The sequence below is a fragment of the Lagopus muta genome, chromosome 19 (genome assembly GCF_023343835.1).
Source record: "Lagopus muta isolate bLagMut1 chromosome 19, bLagMut1 primary, whole genome shotgun sequence".
NCBI classification, from domain to species: Eukaryota; Metazoa; Chordata; class Aves; order Galliformes; family Phasianidae; genus Lagopus; species Lagopus muta.
Window position 1 is genome coordinate 3,190,755 of NC_064451.1, and position 21,205 is coordinate 3,211,959.

General features: G+C 44.5%; 1 protein-coding gene across 2 annotated transcripts in view; it reads left to right on the forward strand.

Moving 5' to 3' along the window:
- The window catches only part of PAPPA (pappalysin 1), a 167,177-nt gene that overhangs the window by 58,200 nt on the left and 87,772 nt on the right, over positions 1–21,205 (forward strand). For both annotated transcript variants that reach the window (XM_048965610.1, XM_048965609.1), the window contains exons 5-7: positions 1,951–2,143; positions 8,025–8,146; positions 13,480–13,987. In XM_048965610.1, the coding sequence (XP_048821567.1) occupies positions 1,951–2,143; positions 8,025–8,146; positions 13,480–13,987 (823 nt within the window). The remainder of the gene's footprint in view (positions 1–1,950; positions 2,144–8,024; positions 8,147–13,479; positions 13,988–21,205) is intronic.

Sequence of the window (21,205 nt, forward strand, 5' to 3'; positions counted from 1 at the left end):
CCACAAAGTCAGCGGGAATTCTACCTCTGAATTCTGTTGGAATAATCATCCCAGCAAAGTGCATTCTGAATTCTGAAAGAACTGCGTGCAAAGTGCATTGAATTTCTCTAATTATAATTATATTTGAGGCTCTTCAGCCCTTCTTGAAATTGAGTGATCAAGTGAAACATCTCTGCCCTCGCCTTCTCCCTCCCCCAGGACACAGCCTGTGCTGCTGTTTAAACAGATTGAAAATGCAGGTCATCTTTCTCCTGTGCCATTGTCTCACTGCTTTGTCCTATATATGTTTTATTGTTCCTTTATGATGGCTATTAAGGGCCTTTTGTCTCCTTCTGGGCTTCCGTGAAGAGTATTTATGGCTTTTACAGCATGCTCAGGGATAGACCATGGGCAGTTACTGAGGATATGTAGAGATGTCATATTAAAGCTGCTTTTTGCATAACCACGGGGATTTGTGGAGGCTCTCAGGCTGGTGATGCCTGTCAGCCTGCTGTGCCTGTCTGGGCAGGGGAGGGTCCCTGTATCAGGAGGGAGAGATGAGGATGTGTAATCGGAGGTGTCCTGATGGGGCCAGAAGCAGCAGGGCTGCACTTGGGGCTGCAGTCTGAGCAGGGATCCCAACCAGAGCCGACTCCTTTTCCTTGTGGTTCAGGGAAGATGCGGTAAGGTTTTAATTTAGCCACCAGATTCACACTTCTCTTCAGAACACATTCATATTCTGTGAGTTTCGCAGGGCATGGACTCGAAGACACGAGAGCATCTCGTAATGCTGTTACAATATCAAACTGCCAACTTGCGTGCACGCAGGCGATGCTCCAAACAGCCTTTGGTGACCTGCATCTTCTCCAAGAAGTGTATTACGTGACCTGTGCAAAACTGTCATTGTTTGTATTGTGGCAGCATGCAGAGGTCCCATCTGGGCCTGAGATTTACTGGGCTGGGAGCTCTGCAGTCATATGTGAAGAAACACTCAGGGCTTTCAAGAGCTATTCATGTGATGAGAAGAGTGGCAGGAAAATGGTTGAAGTGCCAGCACCAAGGTCTTCAGCACAGCTTTTCTGGGTGTTTGCACAATGCAGTTACTCTTTCTGTGATCTGCCCAATGGAGGATTGGTAATTTTCTGCTTCTCCAGGGCATTGCAGTTGTTAAACAGTACGATGTTCAGATAGTACGAGGCGTGTTCTTGTTGCCAAATCGTGTTTGTGAAATGCAGATGAAATAAGACATGAAAAATGGGTATTTATGGGAAATTATCCAGCAAATTATTTCTCCATGTTGAATGAAAAAGAAACTTGACATATCAAAAATGTTTCTGAAAAGTTCAGAGAGATGAGAATCTTACTGATGGGGGAAGGTTGTGGTACAAATAAAGCTATTCTGCTGCACCAAAAATATCCATTTTTAATCAGTATAAACTACTTTTTAAAGCTGGTCTTTCAGAATGTTTTCATTTGCTCATTAGAAAATATAAGAACTTGTAAAAGTTATTCAACTATTTTTTAAATTTGGATTTCTTTTAATTAAGAAAACTGTCACGGTGCGTTGCACACAGTTTACATAGCTGCCAGTCAGTGCTTTATCCTAACTTGCTATCCTTTGCCCTCCTGTATCCTCTCAGTGATGTTTTCCCAGGCACAAAGTTCTTCCAAATCCAGTGGTGCTGCACGGTGCCTTCACCTCCGCCCTGGTCCTGGGATGGCCTCTGGGTGCTTCACACACATCCCAGTTCAGAGGGATGGAACGTGTATTTATTTATTTGTTTCCCCCATTTACCTTGTTTCCTCCCACCCACCTCCACAAGTGGTGTCTGCCTTAATTTCTTCACAGACCATTAACTTCTGAGGGCTGTGAGATCCCATCCTGTGCCATGCAGGAGCTCCCCTTCACCAGCTTGTAATCCTCCCACTGTCAATCCCATGCAGCTGATGTGGTTCCTGCTTCTGTTTCAGACGATGACTGCACCGACTCCTTCACACCCAACCAAGTGGCCAGGATGCACTGCTACTTGGACCTGGTCTATCAGAGCTGGCAGCCAGCAAAGAAACCGGCTCCTGTTGCCATCGCCCCCCAGATCGTGGCTCGGACCCCCACCTCTGTCACCCTGGAGTGGTTTCCACCCATCGATGGGCACTTCTTTGAAAGGTGACCACGCGCTGCTCGGTTTTCTTGTGCTCACTTGGGTGGGCAGGGGATCGGTAAGCAGCCTCAACATGAGCTGCACTCAGCCTGGGCTGAGGCTCCTTCCTAAATTGGTTCGTATTGAGGGGATTATTGATCTGTTTTCTGCTCTTCCCTCCTCAGCCTGTAGCACTCTGTTGAGAGTCATTGATTTGCCATATAAAGGGCAAATCTTTTTCCGTATGCCACGGGAGGAATTTTCAATCAGCAGTTCTGGCTTTGTGATTCCTGCTTATTGCTGCTCACAAATACCTGTTGGCTCCAGCTCTGCCCACACATTCCCCCTCCTATTGCATGTTTCCTTTGCAAGGTCATGGGGAATCTTGTTCCTGCCCCCGTGTCAGCACAGGGCTCGTGGGCAGTGGTGGTTCCCAAGGGGAGGAGGTGGCAGGACCTGGCACAGAGCTTGGATGGGCTGCAGGAGAACTTCCTTAATAACTGACCTCACATTGTCATTAGCTCATGTCTGTGCTTGCATTTCCTCTCCCCTTCTTGCTTTAACACTTTACAGAAAACAAACTTTGAGTGTCCTTCAGGACTGGAGCAGTATGTATTGCAGGAGGCTAAATTTACAGGCATATTAGCACCCAAAGAGCTGCCTCAGCACTGCTTTGTTCAGTGAGAGCACCTTGAAAGCCACCGTCTTCAGCATGGAAGAAACTCCTTCCAGCACTGTAAGGACAGTGTGGCCATTTCAGTGTCCAGCTTGCACTTAATTTGAGTGCTCAGAGATGTTCCCTTTTTATTGCAGGTTAATATGGGGAAGAGGGGAATCAAATTATATTAGAAGTTGATGAAGAAAGACAGGACTCGTGCTGTTTTAATTTCAGTTTTGCAACTGAATCCATTTATTCCCTACGTGTGAAAAGGACTTATGTGAAGTTTTGAGAATTAATTTGGAATTTTTTGGCCCATAATCGTTTTTAGGTAAATTAAGTTTCTCCAATTTAATTTAGATTTCAGAAGATACTGTCTGTGCGTTAAATAAATACCATCTGCCTCTTAAAACACACTGGTACAGAGTTAATTGTTATGTAACCAAATATGCCTTTATTACATATTTCTTATAACTCGATCAATATGTTCTTAATAACTCTTAGTTAGTTGCTTCTTAAATGACATACAGTGAATCGCTTGCTAAATCTAAAATTTCATAACAGAGTTATGTTAAATAGTGATTTCTAGAGAAAATATCCTTTGGGTTTTGAAATGTGTGCGCCCCGTTTTAGTGAGGAGATTTAAAGAGGCAGTTGCAAATGCAAACACAAGGCCAGTTCCATTCTGAAAGGAGATTCCCACTTCTAATGAATGTGGAGATGTTGCTGTGACTGTTTTAAAACTTGACTGACATGGATCAGTGAGCCTAGATAGATCAATAGGCAGAGCATGTATAGGTACAGTAGGTCAGTGAGCATGCCTATGGCAGCCCATACTCCTCATGTATTAATCAAAACAAGTTTGATAGTAGTGTTGTGGGGACAAACTTTGGAAGCTTTCAGTGCCCATGTGTCCAGCACTGCTTTCTTAGGGATGCTTGCCTGTGTCAGCTCCTAAAATGAGGTCACTGTGCAAGACGTGTAGGAGGTAAAATTGGCCAAGTATAATCTTATCTGTGTGTGGGAATACTGTAAATCTTTGCAGATATTTTTACACAAAGTGCACACCATGGCCCACATTTTACTTGCCTCACTTGAATGAATAAACTCATTCACTTCAATGGCACTATTCATGTAAAAAACAGAAGACTGATACTCAACTGCTGAGTGCCTTGGGCCTGGTTTCTAATGCACGGAGGCCCCTTCCATGCTGTTTTGACAGTGTAAAAAGGCCTTAAAAGGATGAATGGTTCTGGCTACATTAGCAAGCATTGTGGCTCAATATAATTAGATCTCTAGTGCAAAACATTTGTTAATGAAGACCTGCCATTGGCACTGCAGGGGTGTCGGGGCGCTTGCTGCAGGCTGGTGCATGGCTGGGACATCGGTGGTGCTGGGGCACATCAGTGTGGTCCTGAGGCACAGCTTCCTCTCTGTCTGCAGGCTCTTCCCTGCTCAGATGCAACTGATGTGTCACAGGTGCTGCAGCTTTTGGTGCTTTTCTCTCAATGCCTTGGTTCTAGAAATTGCTTGGTTAGTGCTGTGAGCCTGAGCACAGAGTGCAGTGCTGACTCACTGTTGTGGATGTGTGGTGGCCGTCCCGTGTCACAGAATCACAGAATCATTAAGTTGGAAAAGACCACTGAGGCCATCTAGTCCATCCATCCAGCCTTGTCTTCACACCTTGGCGAGTGTAGCTGCACAAGCTGAGCAGAAATTGAAGTCTTTCTGACAGACCCTCCTCACCTCCGTACTGTAAGCCATTGATGGACATTGTGTTACTCCATAGAGTCATTTACCTGCATATAAATTTGCCCACACGTGTTTGGCCCTAAACTCTAGCAGCTAGTTGAGCTTCTGGCCATCTCTAATTACCAAATATATAAGAACCCAGCATTTCTTCTTGCAGCTGCTATACATGGGGTTGCAGTACTTGTCCTTCTCCATGTTACTTCAAAAACAAACAAACAAACAAACAACCATGAGAATGTGGCATGCACATATAATAATGTCTAATAATAAAATAATAACAGAGCCAACAAAACAAGGGAAAACAAGCGAGAAGAAGAAAACTCTATTCATTTCCTGACTGCATCTATGAGGTGCCTTCATCTGCTGTCACTAAGCATCCGTTCATGCTCCTCCTGTTTGATATGCGGAGGCGGGATGTAAACAGTTATTGTCACAGAGCTCTGCAGCTAATTCTGCTTGGACAGAAAACTTTGAACGCCTCTGCTCCTCCAAGTTTTCATTGAGGTGACTGTATTAATTTCCATGCATCTGATGCTATCTTATTCTTAGCTAGCGAATATCTTGGCCAGTATGGTTCCCAGGTCTAGATGGCTGGGCTTGATAACTGCTTGCTTGAATCTTGCTGGAAAGTTTCGGTGACATCAGTGATACAAATTCCAATCAGGTTTTATACCAAGCAGGTATAATTTAGACTGGAAACAGGCATTTATTAACAAAAGGAAAGACAGATTTTTACTGGTTTTGAGTTGCCCCTAAACTGATGCCAGTACTGATGAGAATTGGTTTTCACTGGTATTCTTTATGTTTTGAACCCGCTTTGCTGGGATATCATGGTGTAGGAATGAATCCCTCCTGTGCTCTGAACCTCACGAGTTGGAATTTCCCCAGTACTTGCCTTATTAGAGAACAGCAAAGTCCAGATTGTTCACTACCCTTCGCTTTCAGGAATCATGTGCCCAGTGTAGAAGGTGTCAGATATGCTATCGTTCCTATTTAATGATGTTTTGAACCATTTTATGCTCATTTGGTCTTGATGTCATAGGCTGTGTAAGGTGTAAGGGTCTGGCTTAGATTTTCATAAGCCTGTACATGCAATTCTGTAATTAGTTTTGACATCCATGGCTGTTTGCAGGATTTATACTCAAGAAGCTGCAGATGAAAATCTTCAACCTGGGAGTCACCCCCTGTGTAACTCCTTTCAGCCAGTGCAGTTACATCAGGGTTGAGTTTGGCTCCCAAACTGGAAAAGTAAAAAGAGAAATTTTGCTCATAGCCTTTCCCACATGATGCTCCTTGTGATTCCTCCTACCTCCAAATCCTTGCTGGTAAAAGGAAATGTTTGTCCATAAGCCTACAGTTTTTTCCACCATGGCAGCCTGTGATGAAATTGTATAGCTGCTAATTTGAGTAGAAAGCAGTCCTAATTGTGGAAAGTTGGCTTTCAATTCTCTGTCCTCATCCAGGACTGAACAGTAATGCAGGAGTTTCTTTGTAGAGAAACTGAAAGATTATTATTGCAGGGATTTCTCTCCACTGTTGGTGGATGTGTCTGAAAAAAAAAATATACCACAACAAAAAACCTGCACAATAGTGATTACGTATTTTTATTTCTCAATCCCATTTTTTCCAGATTCTTCATTTTTTTTTTAAACATATATAATTTGGGCAAGCTGAATTAGGCACTTAAACCATTGCTGAGCAGCCAATTGCAAGATGAAATTAGCAGGTAGTATCATAACAAGAATACAAGTGGGTGAAGAGAGACAGAAAAAGTGGAGACGTGATTCGCAGTGTGCCCAAATGGATTCAGTATGTCTGGTACAGAGCATGCGGGGAAGGGGAGAGCACCTTTGCTTCCTATTTCTCTGCTCTTCCCCATTGCCACACTTTATTTTTCAAGCGTTTCCAGCAGGTGCATCCCTCCCCACGATGAGCTCGGTCATTTGCTGTCTCTTGGCAGGGTGGCAGTGGGCCATACTGAAATGGATACGAGTTTTGCTACTGATTTCATTCCAAGTCCCCCCCGTTGACAATCCCTGCTTCCGCCTAATTAAGCCAGCAGAAAGCCGACTTTCACACAGATCCCTGTCAACAAATAGGAGATGCTAAGCCAGAGAGCAGCTGAGCGAGAGTTGTCCCTGGTGCCAGATGGAAACAGGGACAGCCTAGGAGAGCAGCTCCCCTGTCCCAGGGTCCTCTTCTGCCCATGGGTCACAACATGCTTTGCAAAGTGTGAAATAAATCTCACTAGGGGAGATGGTTAAAATTTGCATTTCTGGTGGTAATAATTGATGGCTTAATCTGCACTCAGGGCATTTAGAGAGTGCACAATATTGCTCGCCTGAAGTTTCTGTCCTTTCCTAAGTGTTTTCCTTCACTTAAGATCAAGAATTCTTTCTTCCATTTTGGGTGGCATCATTCCTTAAAGCAGAACAGTGAATTGTGAATAATGAACAAGTTTGGGGGATCAATAACCACACATTCTGGGTCATACGTTGTTCCAAATCGTGTGACTACAAAGGAATGCTAGGGATGAACCTAGCCTAGGACGTGTGAGCCACATCCTCTGTTGATATAAATCAATTCAACGTTATAGAAGACATTAGAGCTACACCAGCTTAAACCCTCACCTTGTGAATGTGTTTGCACAAATGTTGGTGAAGCAGTGTTTAACTGGGTTTTCCTGTTTGGCAGTTTCTGCTGACAGTGCTGTAGTGGCAGTAGCTGGTGTTAGGCTTGTTGTCTAGGCGAAGCAATCTGGCACTGGGCAGCAGAGTGCCTTTCTCAGTGCCCTGTCATGCCATCCCATGGCATGGGGCCAGGAGGGTTTCAGTTCAGAAAGAGCCATCTGCTGGTGCTGAGAATGCCAGGTACCGAATCCAGTTTCCCCCGTGGAAAGGACTGTGGGCATGTTCCTCGCTGTATAATCACGGCCTGCCCTGTTTCCAGACTTCTGGTGATCTGGGCAGTGATCCACCTCCAAAAGCAGGTCCTTGCACATGGAACTGAGCCGTGCTTCTCCAAGCAGCTCTCTGATGTTTGTAGATCTGGGACTTAACTCTGTCTCTAATCAGTGGTAAGCCTAAGGCCTTTAAAGTCCTGGAGATGCTAGGAGTTCATGCAATAAACCCATGATGGGAGTAGAAATTGGTCTGATATTTCCTGAGGCCCGTTTCTCTGCTCCAGCCTCTAAATAACACGGATTTTCTTTAGATGGATTTGTGAGGGCAAAAAAAAAACCCGACAACCTTACAGCTGAGAGTACTTTCTAGGTTGCTATCATTTTGTATGGGATGGCGACTCACTCTGATGCCATCTTCACAGCCATTAGCACAAACCTGCCAAGCCATGGCCAGAAAACACTCTCATCCATGCTGTAAGAAAAGAGGATTAAGTGGCACTGAATTCCACATCTTACTGTTTTTAATATAGTTGAATAAGCTGCTCATTCAGCTGTTACTAAGGTGGTGTGTTTTCCTGTTTTCCTGGCCTCCTAGAGAAGTGGGATCAGCATGTGATCTGTGCGTGGAGGGAAGAGTCCTGGTGCAGTATGCCTTCAGCGCCTCGTCCCCAATGCCCTGCGATCCCTCGGGGCACTGGAGCCCACGGGAAGCAGAAGGTAAGCAAGGGGCTGGGGCAGAATTGTGGCATGGGGGAGGTCGGGCCGGAGCAAAAAGAGACCACAGAGCAGGTGGGGACCTCTGGGGAAGGGTGGCTGGTTGTACTTGAGAGTAGCAAGAAGAAAACGAGAGGGCAGGTGGATGCACTGCGTTCCTGAAGTAATACCCCCCGTGTTTTGGTCCCTGTGTCCTGACCCTGCCCATGAGTTCAGTGAATTTCGGGAGCTGAACTTGAACTTCAGAAAGCAGCAGAGTGCCAAGAAACACTGACCATTCACTTCTGCCAGATGAATTCCTCAAGGGAGCAGTTTAGTCCTTCTGCTCTGACTCCAAAAATGAAGAATTGCATGTTATTTCTTTGGGCTTGATTTCTGCTGCCTTCACTTATATTGAATTACTAACAGGCTGCACCAGCAGTCACACTGGAAGGAGCAGGGACTGCCTTTTGGGCAAGAACTCTGCAGGTGACTACATCATGTTCAGTCTAGTGCAGGGTGCTCTGCATGCTGTGCTTGTGGCTCCTCTAGAGCACGTTGGAGGAAAAATGGTCTGCAGAGACAGCTGTACAATACCATTAAGTTGCCATCATCAATTCCACCCCATAGAATCAATAAGATTGGAAAGACCACAAAGATCTCCAAGTCCAACCATCAACACATCCCCACCATGCCCACTACAGCATTTCCCTCAGTGCCACATCTATCCTTTTCCTGAGCACCTGAGCACCTCCAGGGCTGGTGACCACCACCTCCCTGGGCAGCCTGTTCCAGTGCCTCACTGCTGTTTCTGAGAAGAAATTTTTCCTAATATCCAACCTGATATTTCCTAATATCCATACCTCCCATTGTGTACGTAGTTGGATGTAGTGGAGTGTTTAAATGTGATTATACCAGGCAGAGGTCAGTAATCACAGTTTACAGTTTGAGAAGAGCAGAATGTTAATTCAGTCTGTCCATCACAAGCTATTTCTTCAGGCACAGCACGCTCTGAGCCCAAACATACAAGAGCTTCATTGAACATGAAGGTTCACACCTGGAATTTGCTAACTCTTAATACAGATGTCTTCTTATGTTAAGGGCTTCTCTGTCCTTCAGCTAGAATACATGGGAGTTAATCTACAAGGAAGATTATCTATTAGCTAATATTGGAATACATTTAATCTTGCCACCAAGAGTCCTGTCTAGTCCTCAGGTCAGTGTGTGCAATGCATTGTTTCCCTGCTTTGTGATGGCACAAGATGTATAATCAAAGTGTTTCTTGCCCTGAATGCCCAGACCCCAGGTGGGGGCCCACTGGGGGCTGCAGTTCATTCCAACCCAATAAAAATTTGGACATCCAGGGCCAAAGCTGCTGAGCCCAACAGAGTGCACCTGCCCCTTGCATGGAGGTTGCAGAGGAGCCCCATCCTGGGAAGCAGTGCTCCAGCCACAGGTGTGACCTGATTGTCAAGTAAACAGAATTAGCAAAATTTGGATGGCTTGCAGTTGTAGTGCAGAGTGGAGGACTGAATTTCCACTCCGCCAACTCTTAGAAGACTTTGAAACCTGGTTTTGTTTGGAACAAAATCTGAAACTTTTGAATTTCTCCATGAAGGAAAATTAAAAACAAAAAGTGTTTGAGGCTGGCCAGAATGTTTTATTTAGCTTATGTAATTTCTCTTTCATGAACTTCAGTTCAATTATGACATTTGAAAGTGTCTCCTCTTAGTATATAATCTAGGGCAAAAGCAACTTTTAATATCAAAGTGAAAACTGTTTGAAAGTACAAAAGCTAAATGAATTCTTCCAAAAATGTCAAAACACAATGTTCTATTATTGTTAGAACTTTCTTGCCATTTTCTTTTCCAGAGTAAAATTTTGGCCAAATAAATCTAATTTTGCGAAGTGTTTTGATTTTGAAAGAACTCTGTATTCCATTGAGATGCTCAGTTCCATCAAAATTTCTCCAACAAGCTCTGATTTGAAAACTTCTAGATCTCGCACGTCTTGCCAGCGGCATCATTCCTAGAGAAACTAAGCTTCTCTAAGATTTATTACTCAGCTGCATTTTGCATTTAATTTCCTCTTTGTACAGTGTGTTCCTGCATATTCTTAACTATGAAGGGTGAAGTCTGATCCTTATCTGTCTCATTCAATTGCTGTTTTGCCATTGCTCTGGAAAGAAAATTTGGGAATTCTGTCTTTTTACTACATTAACAAGTTGTTTTTGCTTTAGGGTAGAAAATAGACCAAGTGTATGGTATTTGTTGCTCTCTAATTTTCTGTCATCTCTACCAGAGTCCCTGATGTTCAGGATTTCTATCTGTTTACATTTGGTCTGAGTTACAGATAGCACAGTTAGGTCATTTTCTGTCATCTTCAATTGTCTATCTCTGGGTTCTCAAGCATGCAAGCATTAAATTCACTTTCTACAAATGTTCATATATGTAAATCTCCACTGGTTGAACATTTGTGGAAAGTGAGTACAAAAGAGCCGTAAGCTTGGCCAACATGAACTCATTTTAAAATCTGAGACGACACGAAAAAGGACTTAAAGTACTCACAGAATCATGGAATCATTAAGGTTGGAAAAGACCATTGAAATCATCAAGTCCAACTGTTGACCACTAGCCAACATCCCATGTCATTACTCATCCAGCTGTGTACCAGCACATCACCTTTTTCAAGTGTCCCAGAAGCAGCTCTGGACCTGGTTGGTCTGACAGCGTTTTGCTGAGGACCTGGTTGGTCTGACAGCGTTTTGCTGAGGTCCCATAGCACTGTTATGCTGCTCAGGTACTCGCATTGATCAGGACCACTTGTGAGCCATGACTAGAGGTTGCTTTGTCTTGATCAAATTGGAAAGGTCAGGGGTGAGTTTCTAGCTGTGACAGCAACAGGCTCCCTAGAGGCTGCTGGTCCCAACTCACCTCCCTGTACAAGTGCCTCACTTCTCTGTCTTCATGGCAGGACAATGAGGGGACGTGGGTCTCTGCTCCCACTTCATAATGAGGGCTTGCACCGACACACCAGGCTGTGCATATATATATTTTGAAACCTCTCTCCCCACCTCCCATCCCTGTATAACTGGAGATGGGACTTGCCACATCCTCACAAACCCCACATTCACATCTTACTTGTGTTTGGTCAGATGGGAGGCCATACAAAATGTCATTTGACGATTGATCTTGCTCATGTTCTCATAAGCTAAAGGGTTTTTAGAACTTGAGAACACAAGCATACGATGTCCAATCCATCATTTCTTTTTATATATAATTATTTGTCATTTTCATAGTATGCACCCGTGTCTAGAAACCTAGATACATGGAGAAAAGTTTTGATGCTGTTCCACAATTGAACAAACATTTCAAGTCTGAGTGTCTATAATCTTTAAGAAAGGGACTATTTATTTCAATTTTTTGGGGTTTTTAATTTCAATTTTTTTTATTTCAACTCCAGTACTTCATTTCAGTTTTCAGTCCATGCCAGACTATGGTCAAGCTTCCATTCTTGCCAGGCAGAGCTGTTCTTACTCAGTAGGCAGCAATGATCCACTTTCAGCTCCCTGCAGTGCACACTGAGTTTGACTTAGCTGAACACAGAGGGTCTCTTCCTGTTCTACCAAAGTATGTAGGTTTATTCTCTACTTAAGTCTTACAGAGATTTTGAACAGGCAGAGGTGAATTTGCAGGAACCCAAGGGGAGCAACATCAAGGCTGTGAGCCATTAATCCACTCCATTTTCCTATTGGCAAGATGCTAGCATTAATGCAACTCTTTCAAAGCACATGAGATACTGGGGTTAAAACTCTTCTTCTTTGGGCTGCAGTTAGAGGCTCGCTGTGAATGTTGGAACACCATTCGTTGGCCAGCCAAGCACACGTGGATGGCAGCAAGCACTGTGGGATGATGTGGCTTGAGTGGGGTTCTCTCTGCTCACAGGGATTACACTCTTAGTCCTTGTGAGCTTGGCAGAAGGAACGTCTGAGGGTGTTCACTGGAATTCTGGCTTCCTGCATGGTGGATGGATGCTCTGGTCTGCCAGGCGCTGGGTTAGTGGCAGTGCTTTGTGCCATGTGAGGAGCAGGGGAGAGCTTAGGGGCAGAACATTGTGTTGGTTTTCTGAGAGGACTGCTGAGATACAGGGAAATCTTTCTGTGTCTGGGTTCATTTGGTATGAACAGGAGAACTCCCTGGGCTGTGTATCTTTGGCAGAAAAGGCACATTTCTATCACTTCATTGGATCACAGACAGTAAGAATAACCTTCACACGTTGCCCTTTTCTCTTTAAATTAGCAGTGATGTCCTGTTTGTCTGTGTTTGCCCAGTGCTTTATCTCACTTTCTTCCTCAGTTGCCAACAGCTGTGCTCTCCCTCTCTCATTTTCTCTTTCCATCTGCATTTTTCTCCTCTTGTTACCTTTATCTTTTCTTTTTCCTCTCTTCTTTCCTATACTTTGTCTTCTCTCTGTTCTGCTTGCTCCCTCTTTGTTTGATCATTTGGGAAGGAAGAGGGAATTTATAGCACTCACTGGATTCTGTTACCAACTGTTCCACCCATCTGACCTCTCTGGATCTTGCAGTCCACGATTCTGTGCCAAATTGTAATGTTACCATTGTATTTGGGATCCCAGCAAGCACTGTGGCTTTCATTAGTCCTTGGTAATACCTCCCATGAAGCTGAACATAGCCAGTGGTGAGACATGTAAAAGCACAAGTGCCTGTTGTTTCATCATGACAAGTGCAGAGAGCCAACTCAAACCTGTGCTCAGTGTGCTTCCAAAAAAGGGATCTTACACAGTGTACAAGATGAGCCTGTAAAGACGTAGGAGTGAGCTGAGTATTTTGCTGCCCCACAGCACAATGTAATGACTTCATGGAACCAGCAGAAGCTCTTGCCTTTGTCTTTGCTGAAGACAAGAGGAAAATATGATATTTTAGATTACAGAGATGTAAGAGGAACACTAGAGTGAAATGAAAGCAAAGTGAGTGAGTCTGTTTATCAAATGAAGTACCAAGTGGAAAGGATAGAAAATATCACTGTTTGGCACTGTTTGGCACAGGGGAATGTACCACAAATAGGAAGCGTGGGACCAGGCACACTGTCATGGTGTGTGCTGTGTGGTGTCTGCTCCATCTGGGTGCTTTAGGTGGGTTTGTGTCTCACCCAGCCATGAGACACAGGCATTAAACTCCTCTCCATGCTGGCCATGCCTGTTCTGCCCAGACAAGTAATGAGCTCCCTGTAGAGATATGTTTACCTGCCACCAGTTTCTCTTTCAGTGCTGTTGCCAATGATAAGCCATGTTCTCTGCTTTCTTTTATGCACTTTCTTTGTTTCATTCCTTCTTTCCAGGGCACCCTGACGTTGAACAGCCTTGTAAATCCAGCGTCCGGACGTGGAGCCCCAACTCAGCTGTCAACCAGCACACGGTGCCCCCCGCCTGCCCCGAGCCCCAGGGCTGCTACCTGCAGCTGGAGTTCCGCTACCCCCTGACTCCAGAGTCCCTCACAGTGTGGGTGACATTTGTTTCCCCCGACTGGGACTCCAGCGGAGCGGTGAATGACGTCAAGTTGCTCACTGTCAGTGGGAAGAACATCTCACTTGGGCCGCAGAATGTCTTCTGTGACATCCCTCTGACCATCAAACTGGACGCAGGACAGGTGGGCGAGGAGGTGTATGGCATCCAGATCTACACTCTGGATGAGCACTTGGAAATTGATGCTGCCATGCTGAGCTCCATCCCCCACAGCACGCTGTGCACGGACTGCAAACCCATCCAATACAAAGTGGTTCGAGATCCTCCTTTCCAGTCCGGGTCTCCTGTTGTCATCTCGAACCTCAGCAGAAGATTCGTTGACATGTAAGTACTGCTTTGCAGAGATGCCTGCAGATTATAGCCTCTTCTCAACCTGCTGATGTCTGGTATTGCCGTTGGGCACTGGACTTTTAAACTAGGTAGATGTATCAGCACCAAGAGAGGATGTTCTCTTTGTTTCTTTCTGGAATTTAGGAGCATTACAGTCAGGGGAAATCACCTGCTGGTCATGCAGAAATGTGAAATTCCATCTTCCTTTAAGCTGAAAGGATATTGCAAACTAGTTGAGCTTTGATAAGTTTAAGATAACCTGAGGGAGGACATCAGCAGTATCATGGTCACCATTTCCTTAGAAATTTTTTCACAGTAGTATTTTGGTGAAGGAGGCAGCATTGCTTTCAGTGCCAGAGCATCGTAACTTCTAATTAGCTGCTTGGGAGAGAAGGCAGAAAGTAGAATTGCGTGTTCAGGTATGTAAATGTGTTTCAGCTGCTTTCATTTTCTCCTTTCATGTGTCACTGACACAGGCTGTATTGCACAGTAAACACATCATACGTGCCAGTTTGTTGTAGGGAGTGAATTTCATCTTAGCTGCAGTTATGCTCATCTGTGAAGGAATGTATGATTGTTGAGGAAAGCTCAACTTCAAAATATTTAATGATTTCGAGGAGATCCATGATCTACCCACAGGCATTCTCCAGAAGCAAGAAAAACATCTTTTGCATAACATGATTCCCTGGAAGTGATTCACTCATCTGTGGGAACAACATGAAGCTCTTTTGAAAATGAACACCAGATAAAAGGAAACCTGCTAAGAAAACTGCACTCTAATTTAGAAAAGATGATCTAATTAGTACAGCTAATATCAAGGAAGCATACATCATTATGGTCTTCTGAAGCATGTTTAAATATAATAAAAATGATTAATTAACAATTCAGTAATCATGAGCTACCATCCCTTTCATGGTGCAATTATACAGCTCAGAAGATGCAAATTGTCCCTATGGGTTTAAAAATTCAAGGTAGCTAACAATAGTGAATATAAAAGCAAACCCCTGAACCTCGTGCTGAAAGTTAAGCATGTGCAGAAACGCTTTATTGGGTTGTAGCCTTGTTCCAACAACTGCTGGCACTTCACAGGAGATGAATATTGGCATATTGGAAACGTGGAAAACTGGTGAATTTTCCCATGGTTTTGCTGTGAAAGCATCTTTGCCTGAAACCTGGCCCACTCACACTGGAAAATGGGACTGGTTTGGTTTGAAATATTTGCATACCTTAGCATAAGTTCCCACAGAAGCAGGTCCAGTTTTGAGTTCATAATAAAGCGTGAAAAAAAAAAAGTCCAAAACATAACTTGTATTCTGACTGCTATTTCCGTGTCTTTTGGTGTAATTTTAGGGGTGACTTCTAGCTTGTAGCCATCTGAAGTGGGAAGGTGCTCTCGCTGTTCAGTCAGTAGCCAGGGAGTAATAACAATTTTCCTGTATGGCACTGAATAAATTACACTGCATAACACTGCTGTACCTGTCTGCATGTCTCACTTAGTTATAGAGTCAGCTGAAAACCAGGCGAAAAATAGAAGGTTGTCTTTCAGCAGTCAGGAGACAGAAGCAGCTGCTGGCAAAGGCTGGCACAGCCAACCCAAGCAAAGCCTTTCATCTGGCCAGCTGTGGGCAGAGGGTCCTCCGAGGGTCTGCAGTGGAAATCTAGTCAGTGAGCTTTGACTTGGCACTTGGAAAGCTAAAATGCAGCCTTTAGCCACTGGGTGAGGAGCAAAGATGCATATTGCTTAGCACTTGGAGATGTTTTTTTTAACACAGAGCTCTGGCATGTGTTTGAAATCTTGAAAAGTGATTTTTTCATGTCCTCATACTCATATGTGCATAGCACTGTTTCATACCCTCCGGAGCTGAGGGGTCCTGCAGCCTCACAGCAAAGAGAAGCCGCAGCCCTTGAGCCCTGTGAGCAGGAAGATGTCTCATAAAGTCCCAGGTAGCGGTGCTGGGCAGCACTCCATACGTACATGGAAGGTAAATGCAGTATCTCACCCCTTCCTCATCTGCGTGTCTCACTCTGTACAGCTGGAATTCAGCATATCTGCACAACCAGACACTGCAACCCCTTTATCTCTCTGTAAGCCCCCCAGTTCCCCCTCCTTTTTATGCTTTTGCATGTTTTCCGTATTAATAAAGATGACACCCCCACATGTTCTACGGAAGGTTATTTTGAAGGCAGTCGCCTGTCTTTACTCGTGCCTCCTCTGACCTTGATCTTCACTTTCTCTTTTTCTCCCAAAGAAAATATTTGCTTGCGCTGTTATCTGTGAGCAAGATCCTTTCCCCAGGTGTGGCAATGCTGAAAGAGAAATTAATTTCTCCTACCTTCTTCCCGTCAAAGAGAGGGAACTTCTCTTTAAGACTTTAATGGATAGCCCTTGCCTAGTCAGCATTGGGTGCTCCACAACGGGGAGGAAATAACTACAGCAGTGGAAACCTTTTATTAAGAAATGCAAAATAATGCCAGACCTTCTGTTCTCAAGCTGAATTTTAATCTCAGCTCTTGGCTCAATTGTTTCTAAGGGACAGGACCTTATCCTTGGACCTCCCAGAAACAAGGCAAGATGCTCTTGCTTCCACCGAGCGCGATTGGCCAGAATTGCTGTAATCTGCAGTACAGAATGAGGCTCGGTGCCTAGGAAGAGAGCAGAAAGCTGAATAAATCAATGGGGAAAAAAAAGGTCGGGCCAGGTGCAGCGCAGAACTGCTGAGTCGTCGCGCCGCAGTCAGCGATAAGGGCAGAGCCACATCTGCAGATCTCAAAGTCTCAGCTCACGGCTTAATCCAAAGTTTGGGTTGTGCTCTTACTGTTTTGCTTTCGCTGTTCCCTGGGAATAACCCACGAGAGAGTGGGGATGGCAATGGCGGTAATTGTTTTGCCCTCGCTTTGGCCTTGCTGTAGCGCTTTTATGCTCACATGGATGCTCTTGCAATCGTCTGTGGCAGCCACTGATGTTTGTAAGAGTTCAGTGAGAGGAGTGCCTCCAGTGGAGGCTCTCCTGAGGATGTCAGGAGGCAGCTGGACACCAGTCCTTGTGGGCACCATGGTGGGGAGCAGCCCATGTTCCCCACCGTGCTCCTGCTCTGAACTCACCTCTCCATCATGCCACGCTAAGAGGTGCTGAGGTTAGTTCTGGAAAGTTGGAATAACTGGGAAAGTTTCTGCGAATTGGAATTCTTTCCAACTTTTCTGCCACGGACTTCATAGGAAACCTCAGAACATGGTGGACTGTGATGGAACAGGTCATCTTTGTAACCTTCTTCTTTGTTAACCTGTAGGATTTTTCATGACAAAGACACTGACTGAAATAGCCTTAGAAAGAATCCCAGCACAAAGCCCAGCTATGAGTTTTGATTTTGCAGAGTTGAACATCACTGAGCAGCAAGTATGCTTTCCTGTGATATCTCCATCTGAGTTATTCTCACACTGACTACTGCTTTAGTACCTAAGTGACACCTAGAGATACTGCATTCATAATTCAAAATAAAAGAAAAAGAGACCAAGAGAGAAACCTGCATTTTCTCATACACAGAATATATTTTTCTTGTCACACTTAGCTTTTTTCCACCTATTTTCTAAGGCTACGCCTTTTCTGTTCCTTGGAAATAGAGGGGACTGGTTGTCATCTATTGTTTAAGCAAGTACAGTATTTTAAAATATTATGTTAGAGTCAGGAGTTCCATTCAGTGCTAAGCATACAAGCTCAATTTCACTTGAAGTGTTTTAACTGAGCACCTAAGAGAGTGGGATCCAGATCTCAGTAGGGCTTCTTGACTGCAAAGGATTGAGGAATTACATCATTGAGACTGCAGGTATTTGGAGAGGTTGCTTTGGTGCTGTTCATGGTTTCCTGGCACTTTGCAGGCTGTATCTGAAAGAGTTTGTTTCAAAATGTGTGTTATCGATAGCATTTGTGTTTGTTGGTATGCAGTCAGGAAGCCATGCATGTGATTTGTTAGAAACCCCTGATGATGTGGTGTTGAAGGAGATGGAAAACACTTCTTAGTCTGAATGCATATGAAATACGTTGTAAACTCCTTCAAACATAGCAAGCAGAGAGGCTGGAAAATCAGCAGTGGCTGTTGGAGGTGAGCAGGACTCCTTTGGAAGGCTGCAGTTACACACAGCAGGCCCAGCTCAACAGGGCTCGGAAAAAATTCAAATATCACAATGATGGTATGTAATGTTAAGGCCCTGTTGAATGCAACACTAAAATTTCATGGCAACATCTGTCCTTGTTATGGCATTCCTTCCTTTGCATTCATCTTGAAGATCTATTTCTCTATTTTCTGAAGCTCTACCAGCCAGAGGAATGTATGATCTAAAGCAGCTGAAATGAATTGCCAGATCCATCTGTCATGAAGATAATTAACACCATATTTCCACCCAAACAAGATACAGATCACTGGGTGGATGTTCTCCTGATACCAAAAGCTGAAGCCCATATTATCAACATCTTCTGCTCCCCCTCCCCCACAGTTGCCATGCCAAATCTCTCTTGATATGCCAGGAAATACTGAGGAGTATCTAAGATAGGACTGAAACGTTAAGAAAGCACTTTACATGCCCAGATTTATCTACAAAAGCTGCTAGGTTTTCTGTATGATATCGGCACGCTACACATCTGGATTCCCAACAGGCCTTAGAACTGTGTCTGGTGTTCCAGATGTCCTTGTGCAACAGCATGAATACTTACAGCAAGCCTAGAAACGCCTTGCCTTGATGTGTGCAAGGACCTCATGCACTTCTTTGTGAATCTTTCCCACTGATGGTTTATAGTTACCTTCCAACTGAATGAATGAAACCAATTACTTCTCGCCTTCTCATTTGCAGTGAAGAGCTCTGAGGTTATTCGGGATTTCTTGATCCTCTGTACCAACATAAGAATCATTTTGAGACACCCAGTCCCTGTAAATTGTTGATTCCTGCATTCTAACTCCATCCTTCTCTGCATTGACCTATATATATTGGTCTGTATACCAATTCCATCTTAACAAACATTTCATTCCTGCAAATAATTAACCTCAAAGTGATAACTGAAGGACAAATGTACATTTCACTTCAGTGTTTCTTTCAACCCAACCAACTTCAGCTAGCAGAAGTAGGTGCAAAACAGTACATTTCTTGCTGAGTCCATCAGTATTTTATGCCTTCTATCACCACTAGCATTACCCAAGACCTGTCCTTATTAAAAGTACTTGCTCTCTAGTCTGCATCTGGCTGATTTCTTTCCCCTGATTACCCAATTATCCATATTTTTTCTCTCCAGTAATGTATTGAAGAGATCCTTGTCTGTACTTATATGAAAGTTTACTGCTTATCTCCAGCGAAAACACTTTTACCAAACAACTGCAGCATAGGAAGTTCCACACAAATGCGCAAAGGAACTTCTTTACAGTGAGGGTGACGGAGCACTGGAACAGGCTGCCCAGGGAGGTGGTGGAGTCTCCTTCTCTGGAGATGTTCAAGACCTGCCTGGATGCCTACCTGTGCTACCTGGTGTAGGGAACCTGCTTTGGCAGGGGGGTTGGACTCGATGATCTCTGGAGGTCCCTTCCAACCCCTACAATTCTGTGATTCTGTGATTCTGTGAAACTTCCATGTGAATAGATTCACTTTTAGTCTTCTTTTTTGCTCATTCCTTCACATCTTCTGTACCACTAATGCAGAGCAGTGTGTGAACAAAGCTATTTCATGCTTTCCCACGCAGCACAAACCCTTCTATCCCTGTGTCCCACCAGGTGTCTTACTGCTGTAGTGTTGTACCTCTGCTCCTGCATCCTTCTTACACCCATGTGAAGGAAGCTCGGGCTCTCCATGTCCCTGCTGGGCCATGGCAGCTGGAAGCCACATCCTGATGGCTTTCCTTATATCTTCCTCTCTTCATCAGAGATGCCATGTTATCTCTGCAGATGAATAAAACCTACTTCCTGACCCCACACGCAGAGCAAGACAGCAATTTTTCCCTACCACCCCCTGCCAAATTGCCTTAACCCTGCCTGAGAGAAGAGAAAGAACAATCCAGCGGGCCGTGCCTGTTCAGCAGGCAGCTTTTCTGCTCAGCCTGCGCCGAGATGCTGCTTGGTGCCAGCTGCAGTGATAGATTTGTGGTTCTTTGGTGTTGTGGTTTCTTATGTAATGCTGTAGCTATAGCTGGCACTTGGCAGAACCGTAGCTCCTGTTCTGGCTCAGCTGCATATGATGCAAGAATAAGGTAGGAAGGGCGGGTTCGTCTCTTCATAGTTCTGTGATGCTGAGCAGCAGCCAGAGTGATTTTTCAGCCTGGGTTTACTCTGAACTGGGACATGGCTCTGAGTGACGCCCGGTTGCCTCTGTCAAAGAAATGACTCAAGAGCATGGGAATAGCCAGAAAACAGTGGCTGCCCCACTTCAGGAGCAGCACATTGCTTCGGAAGGGAGCAGCTCTGCTCCCACCAGGGACTTCCCACACACTGCTGCTGCATTGCATGGCTGTCCTCAGCATCCCACTGCCCGGACTGCAACGCAGCCATGTGCCAACGTCCCTCAAACAGTGAGCCTTCACTGCCATCCTCTTATTAACCGAATAGATACTATTAGAAATGGATATATTTAATCACTCCCAGCCAGGCTGGAATTTGAACTCCCGACCTAGGAGTAGTAGCAGAGTTTTCAGCTGCAGGAAAGGAAAAAATGAAGGTCAAACAAGACTTTTCCTGCTGGGTGAAATAATTTATTGCAGGTGAAACAGTCTCAGAGACGTGGTAAATTAGGGTGTGCATTATCTCATAATTTCTCTCTGATGTTTGCCTTCCTGTGTGCATCTTTATTTTGAGCTCTCAATAAGATGAGGAGTACCAGAAATCTCCCAGGAATAACAAATGATTTTGTTGGTTTTGGGTGTTTGTTGTCTTTTTTTTTTTTGCTCGATTGGGGAAAGAAGCATTGGGCAGACACGTGTTATGCAACAATTTAAAAATAACTCTCTTGTAAAAGTTGGAGTGAGCCTCAAATACCGCAGCAGCAGCAGCAAAGTGCTACCTACCTTTTTATCAGCAGCGTCAGCCAGCACTGATTATTTTTCTCTGCTGCTTTCACCGAACTGTTGGCCCGTTTGTTTCCTGGGCATTTCATTTCAATGTGTTTTCCTACAAAATAAATTTCACTTGTCCGTTAAATTTGGAGCTGTCCTCAAGCGGGGAGTAATGCTGTGCTGTCCTGAGT